Source organism: Rhea pennata, chromosome 4, assembly GCF_028389875.1.
Source record: "Rhea pennata isolate bPtePen1 chromosome 4, bPtePen1.pri, whole genome shotgun sequence".
Taxonomy (NCBI): Eukaryota; Metazoa; Chordata; class Aves; order Rheiformes; family Rheidae; genus Rhea; species Rhea pennata.
The window spans coordinates 16518139-16526068 of record NC_084666.1 but is presented as its reverse complement, the minus strand read 5'-3'; the positions used below and the strand labels follow the sequence as shown (position 1 = coordinate 16526068).

The 7930-nt window shown below is 43.3% G+C and overlaps 1 protein-coding gene across 2 annotated transcripts in view; it reads left to right on the top strand.

Annotated features, from left to right (window-relative positions):
* Positions 1 to 3878: 3878 nt before the first annotated feature.
* FBXL5 (F-box and leucine rich repeat protein 5) overlaps positions 3879 to 7930 on the top strand; it is a 36246-nt gene continuing 32194 nt past the window's right edge. Inside the window, exon 1 of one of the 2 annotated variants that reach the window (XM_062575357.1) lies at positions 3879 to 4020. In XM_062575357.1, coding sequence (XP_062431341.1) covers positions 3937 to 4020 — 84 coding nt within the window. In that variant the 5' untranslated portion in view covers positions 3879 to 3936. Of the gene's footprint in view, positions 4021 to 4660; positions 4969 to 7930 lie in introns of those variants that run through there. The other variant, XM_062575358.1, reaches the window with a different exon arrangement.

Below are 7930 nucleotides of genomic sequence, written 5' to 3'. Positions count from 1 at the left end.
AAAAAAAAAAAAAAAAAAAAAGGAGAGTTAAATGATAAAATTTAAATAGAAAATAGAAAGCTTAACATGTAGTATTTTCAATACAGGCAGCGGCTCTGTACACAAATGACAAAGTTACACGGAAACCTAAACTTTGCTGGAGAATGTAATCTAACTGTTTCCTGCAATGATTGCAGCACAAGGATACATCACTTCCTTAAATCTAAATGTTCTCAGTTTCAGAAAAACAGTTTAAAGATCAAGAGGTTGCCACCTGGTGATAACTAGATGGAATTACAACATACTTTTGTAAAAGAAAAAACACTTACCACTTCAGTATTATTTACAATGCCTTAGGTTTGCTGAACACTCATTGCAATGTTACATGCTAAAACTTCGCAAGTGCTTGTAATCAACAAGCTTTAAAGCAGTTTCACGTAGTTTAAGAAAAGGCTACACTTTTTGCATACAGTTCTCTAATGGTTGAAAAAATTGCTGAAATACGTATCAAGATGAAAATGAACTATACAAGTTAAGTGGTTTCTCAAAGCCAGATTTGCAGATTATCTTATATCACAGATATGGGTAACATTAGTCAGCTCTTCTGTTTTTCCCCTGGATACTGACAGCAAAATTTTGGTGTGATGATACATGTTTGAAACTCTTTTTAGTGAGTAAAACTGTCTTGCAAACAGGAATAAATCATAATGAGAATGAAAAGGATTAAGATATGCTTCCTGTGCATTGAGGAAATCTCTTTAACTTCCACTTAGGCTTATTCTCTCTCCAACTTCTCCCTGCTAAGTGTTTTTTTAGATCATCAAATGGGATAAATTAATTGAGCCTTCATTGTAAATTTTCTGTTGTATACACTGCTGGAAATACAACTAAACTGTTTTTTCCCCCTTTTTAAAAACTTCTCTTTTCTACCTGAGTGTAATTTGTCTACGGATTCACATTTCTGAGAAATATGTTGGTTCTTCTTCTTGTATTAAATAGTCCCCATAACTTAATGAATACATACATCTTTATTAACTATGTCCTTATTTATACAGTGTTTTGTTTCCATGGATGGACTAGGACCAAGCTGATTTTGCTGTAGGAAGAATCTTGGTAATTGTTGAGTAAATTGCTGATGATAGACTTCTCCTATGAATGTGATATAAAGATAACAAATTGATTTTTTTTTATCTGCAGCATACTTTTAGGAGACCCAGAGTTACTCTGAAACAGAAGTGTAACATTGTGTTTGACATGCTCCACACAGCAAATGCTGTATTTCATTTCTGATACTTTTGTGAGCTTTTTCTCCGTATTTCTTTTCTGACATCTCTGAAACATGGCCATGCTGATAGGGAATCAGCATATTAGCCAAACTGTTTCAAGTTTGCTGCTTCAGGTTTGGGCTTAGAGACTTAGCAATCATGAACGGAACTCAATGAATCTTTTTTGCTATCAACATCACTGCAGTCAAGTTTTGCTCAGTAATTTCAGGACTAAGAGAAACCACAGGCATCACTGATGTGATGTTCTGTATAGAACAGGACACAAATTAACATATACAGCATATATTAGGACAACATAAAAAATGAATAGAGTTTTGGATGAGTTTTTCTACAAGGACACACCAGGTTTGCACTAGTCAACTCTGGAAAGAAGATGTGGATGCTGCTCAGTGGTGTTCTGCAAAAAGACATGACATGTCATGCCATTTCAGACAGAATAGAAATACATCCAGCAGTTGCTGGGATCCTCATCTTAAGCTCTATCAAGCTTCATTTCCTCACTGGCCACTTTTAGAAACACAGCATTCGGCTAGATAGGTCTCTGATCTGACTCAGTACACCCATTTTTAATATACGTTCTTACTCAATCTTGATTTAAGTATTTTGTGTGATGGCTGATCTAACACATCGCCAGGAAAATTGTTGCAACAGTTGGATAGTGTTATGGTTTAAGTGTCATACCTTAGCTCTGGTCTAAACTTGTCTACCTTTAGCTTCCAGTCATTAGATCTCATGATGCCTTTTTCTGCTATGTTAATGAACAATCTAGCCTCAGAAATAGTCTCTCCATATAAATTCTTGTAGAACATGACCAAATCTCCTCTTAAATTTGTCTTTGAAAAAAATCAACTTTTTAATCACATTATTAGATACTTATTCTTGTAGTACTGTACTTCAGTGCCATGACTAACTGTCCATCTTGCCTCTCAAGCTTTGGCAGTTCATGCTCAGTGTAGACCACTGTCCCTAGTTGTCTGTCTTTCTCTCCTACAAGAGGTTACTGCCCATGAAGCAGAGTCAGCAAAGCCAGCAGCATATCCGCTCTGGAGACACTCCAATTCAAACTGCATACTAACTCGAACTGCCATCAAATTCAGCATATATTTATATTCTGAAGCCTGAGTGGATGAGGAATGGACATGTTCTCTCTTGTTATTTTGACAAGATGGGAGTGGTAACTTCCAGCAGAAGAAGGGAATAACAGGTGAGAGAATTAATCCCCTATATTACTCAGGTATGGATTGCTGGCAGAATAAACCCAGTTCTGTATGACTTCATGCTTTATGCTGGGAAACATGACCTTGAATTTGCCTGTTTTAACAAGCTGTAAGCAGGAGACTGAACCAAACATTGTTCCTTGGGGGGCTTGTATCTCTGGCCCATAAATCTCACCCACAGCAGTAACTCAACCTCTCCCACCTGTCTGCTGTGATCTACTCACTGTGTGAGAAATGGTGGGTCTTGGGGCTACTATGGAGCCAGAACTGCCTGTATTGGCCAAGCCACGAATGCAACCATGTGTTGGCTGGCTAGTAGTATCATGCCTGTGTTTTACCTTCCTTTCCTCCTCTCATATATAGCTGCAAGTTTTCCAAAAGTTGCATGAATGTAATCATCTTTAAGATCTGTAAACCTCTGCTAGGTATTATTAAATAGGCCAACATGTTCAAAAGTTTCTGGGAGGCAGAAAGAGTGGATGGAAAATGAAACACCCAATACTGCAATTGCTCAAGCTGCATTTCCTTAGATAAAGACTGCTCTGCATTGTATGATCTAGGTAACTTCGATCATGCAGTGTGTTACTCTCAGTTCATTATCTGTAAGTAGTATCTGCAGTAATTTATTTTATTTGAGAGCATTACCATGTTAAGGAACACTGTACTAAATAAAAGTACTGTGGACCTTTGCTCAAAATATTTCAATATTTGTAATTATTTTACAGCTATAAACGCACCAGCTTTCAATTTACTTTTTATACACAGCCTGGATTTTGTAGAGTTTTCAGTCAGAAACTTCTCCTGCCTTTATTTTCTTTGACAATTTGGGGACTGCAGTGGGGGGGAGGTGTGATTTACTACATGTTGACATGTTGGTTGACACAGTTACTGCTCCATCTTGTTAAGCTAACGTGTCATCTCAACACCGATAAGGATTCCTGGTCTGCTGAAACATTTTAGCGGTGGATGAACACCAAAAGGCAACACTCCTGCTCCCTTAGTCCTGGACGTAAAGCACAGGAAGCGTTTGGCTGGTACCGCAGGTCAGCGCCCCAGCCATGGGTGCAGGCCCCCGGCCTGGGAGCCCCTCCAGGACTGGCTGCTCGCCCCGCGCAGGGTTTTGCGAGGCTGGGCCCGGCCCTTGGCACCGCTCACCACAAGCAGCGGTTGGGGATGCTTCCCGCCAGGCCAGCGCAGCGCAGCGCAGCGCCGCGGCCCCCCACGGCGGCGGGCGAGGGCAGCGCCCCTCCACGCCCATGGCGGCCGCCGCGGGCTGGCGGGGCGCGGCGCGCATGCGCGCGCGCGCGGCGGCGGGCGGTGCTCGCGGCGCAGGGCGGCCCCGGTCACGTGGCGCCTGGGCGGGCGGGGCGCGGTGCCGCGCATGCGCAGCGCGGATGCTGCCGCCGCCGTTGGCGCCGCTAGTGCCGGCCGCGGCGCGGCTCTATGGGGAGAACATGGCTCCCTTCCCCGAGGAGGTGGACGTCTTCTCGGCGCCGCACTGGCGGATGAAGCAGCTCGTGGGGCTCTACTGCGACAAGGTAGCGGGCCGCGCCGCCCCCGCGCCGCCCCGCGCCGCCCGGGGGGCGAGGGGCGGCGGAGCGAGTGCGCAGCTGTCAGCGCGCCCCGCGCCGGCCGCGGCCGCCGCGCTGGGGACCCCCCGCCGCCCCCCGCCCGCGCCGTCGTGGCCGCGGCCGGCGGGGCTGCAGCGCCCGCTCCGTGCCCGCCGGGCTGGGAGCGGCGCCCGGCCCGGCCCGGCGCGGCTTCCTGGAGGTGGCGCCGCGGCCGCTGCCCCCGGCAGAGCGGGGCCTGCGGGCCGCGCGCGGAGCCGGGCCGCGGCGGGCGGGTGCCGCCGTGCGGGTGGCGGGAGGGCGGAAGCAAGCCCCGCTTGGTGGTTTGTGTTTTCTCTTCTGTGCATTGACCGGTGCCCGGCGGCGCCGCCAGTCACCGGTGGCGGGCGGTGCGCTCGCTAACGGTCCGCGAGGAGCAACGTTTGTGTGCGCCTTAAAGCGCAGGGGTTAACGGGTGAGTACCTGAAGGGTACGCTGAGCAAGCTGGGTTTTCTTTTTTCTTTTTTTTTTTTTTTAAATTTTTTTAAATAATGTTGTGCTTTGTCAAAAATAACTTCCGTTGTTGCATCAGGATTACAGTTAGTAATCCGAACTGATGTGTCACCTGAAAGGCAAACTCCACTGCAGCGCCTTCGAGCAGAACAGAAGCGTTTGAGGGAAATACTTTAAAGCCAGCACTCAAACTGAAAGAAGTAGTGCCTCCCGTCTGTGTGCGTAAACGGCTGTTGGGGAACCAGAGTAGTTTTAACAAGCATCTCAAAGGAGTGTGAAGTTACCTGAGAGACAGCATAAGAGCTTACTGCTGCCAACAGAAGGGGGGAGATGTCACCCCCCCTATTTCTCCAGTGCCAGGCGCTCACCAGCTCCCTTTTTGTGAGCCTGTTTGAACTGGGCAAAGAAAATGAGGAGATGGAAAAGGTGATGCTGTTACAATTTAGCGATGTCTGATCAGGTCTAGCTGTCTTCTGTAATTTCACTATGACTTTCTTTTTGCAGATGCTTGCAGTCAAGTTACTTTTTAAGCTGTGGCTGTATGAAAATTTGTGATCTCTTTAAGTGAGAGGATATTACAGAAAGGAGAGCAAACACCCGAAGAAGGCTGTGACTTTTTTTCTTTTTCTTCCCTAGCAGCAGTGCTAATATATTGTAGACAGTTGTTGAACCAGTTTTTTGTGAGCCTCTAGATCTTACAGCTACTTGCTACTGCTTTTTTTTGTTTGTTTTTTTGTTTTCTTTTGTTTGTTTTGTTTGTTTGTTCCTGAGATGCATTTCTGTTTCTGTTATTGAACCTCCCACAAAGTTTTGACCAAATTTACCAGACTGGCAAAATTTTTTAAAACCATCCAATATACTATGAGCATACTCTCTCATTTTTTTAAATTTTATGCAAGAGTGTGCTTAACTTCTTTTCTTTCAAACAAGCGTAACCATGAATGAATGCTTGAGGATTTATTTATGTAAGTAGAGAGGATTTATGGTACTTAATCCTATATCCTTTAGCCCTATTTCAGAGTTTGGAGTTTGTGCCTGGCCTGTGACTTTTGTATTTGAGTCATGATAGCTTTATATCAGAAAAAAGTTACCACTCCTTGTGTGATTAAGATGCTGTAGTTAGTTAAGACTGTATTTCTGCTTACATTGCAATTACAATCTTTGAAGCTATGCTCTTTATAAATTTAGTGAATCCTTGAGGAGTCTTTAATTTTAACTACGTAGTGTCTGCTGTTCTTCATCTTCCCTGTACATTGTAATACAGTTGCTATCTGTTAGTGCCTGATCTTGCTAAATGCCACCAGTTCTTAGTGGGGGTGAAACTGATGCATCTCTGCTTTCAGGGAATTGACTATAAGGTTATTGATGAGTAAAATATGCAGGTGAGAGATACAGTTTATATTGTTTCTCCAAGACTGCTTATGAGTCAGAAGAGTAGATCAGAAGTTTAAGATATTTGACTACATCAAGAAAGTTGCTGCACTTTTAAACTGTTGCTAGCAAAGATCTTACTATACCTTTTTTGCATATGTGAATGGCATTTTTAGGTGCTCCGTACACAGTACCTTGGACTTACAAAACTAAACTTTAGTTATTCCTATTATGTAAGAAACCTCATGAAGTTATCTTATCTGTTGCCTAGTCTGATGCTAAGTAGGTTCTTAATCCTCTGTGGATATACTCCTCTAGGTAGTGGAGTGTTAGATCAGATGGTCTTTGCAGTTAAAGAAATGTTTTTTCCTAATGTCTAACATCATCTTTGTTCCAAACAGAGCTGATACACTGGAGACAGGAAAAAGGTATCGTAGTTCATTTTCAGAAGAGTCTTGTGTTTGTTTGCAGATTGTAGCTGTGTCCTCCATGTTAGTCATCTGTTTTCTGGACTAAGCAGACTGATTCGTTTAACTTTACCACATGGGTCATGCTTTCTGCACCTCTTGGTGTTCTCGTTGCTTTTGTCAGGATCCTAAACTGCAGTTTTGTGACAGTTTGAGCCACCTAACTGCTACTGTTGTATTGTTGGCCCTTTCTTGCTCCTGTAGCATGTTAAGTGACTCACAGAGGCTCTAATTGGAGAGATTTTTCTTTTCTTTTCATTTTTTTTTGGAAGTGGGGGTAGTTTTTCTGCTGATTTAGTGTCGCCAGCAAGCACTGATCAGATGAGTACTGAAGCCAATGAGAGCCAGAGGGTGGGACTGTGACAGCCCAGCAACTAGGTTGGCTTAAGCTGCTGTGAAACCTCAGCCTAATTTTGTCTAGGTTTTCTTGAAATCTGTTGTGCAAAAGTTGATGCTGTTGATGTTGAGTAAAGCAGACGTATGTTTTGGATTTGTTATTCTGCAGTCTTTATCTTATTTATTTTTAACAGCACCCTATTCACTTTATGTTTCACTGTAACCACACGCTTATCTGTACAGTGTTTCTGGTAGTACTCAAAATTTTCCTTTAATATTTGTGCATCTGACTTCTGTCCTAATGTAGTACTGTGCCCTTGCCCAAAAGACAGCATTCAGTAGAGAGCACTTCTGTTGTTGCATTAGGATCTTGCGTTTGCTGCATTTGAGAATGTCTTTCACAAGTTAGTTTACTTTCCAGCTATCCCTCTTTTCAAATGATGGCTGAAAGTATCACATCTGTCCTAAAGTAGAACAGATTCCTACCAATCATTATCAAAATCCTATTCTGATTTGGCTGAAAACATAGCAACTGTTTGAGAGCACTGTTTGCAAATGCTTGAGCTATTGTATGATTTCTTGTAGACTGTATTAGCTTGCAGAAAGAATGTAAAGCAAAGCATTATCTAAAACTGTACAGAAATCAGGATGTGTAACATGTATCTTCCTCCTCCTGAGTAGTTTGGTTATCTTATCAAGAGGAAGTCGAATTCTTTTTTTCTGAACAAATCCATGCTGGCTGATTGTTTCTTCATTAGCTTCAAGATCAGCGCTACTCCAATGACAGGCTCTGGTCTAGATACGCACCTTGATTAAAACTTTGTTTGAGCCTTATCTGGATTTGAGCTGCCTCTGGTATTGTGTGTGATTTCAAACATCCTGTGATTTCTTACTATCTTGTGGAGTTTCTGCAGCTGAAGAGTGTGTTTTCTGATTGTAAGATTACATTCAGGTCTTCCAAAGTAGAACATGATAAATTACCTGGCTGATCTGAACTGCTGTGGGGAGAGGAATAGGAAAAGTACTGCTCTAAATGCTGTAATGTGATCTCAGTAGTTGATTGATAACTTGTTCTTATATCCTTCTGTCTCTCAAAGTTAATGTGAGACTTCATGCTATGACTGAGTAACTGCTAGCTGCTTCTGGAAGGGTTAATTGTTGATGAAACTGCTCGTCTGGCCCCTTGATGAGCAGTGAGTTCATCTTGTTCACTG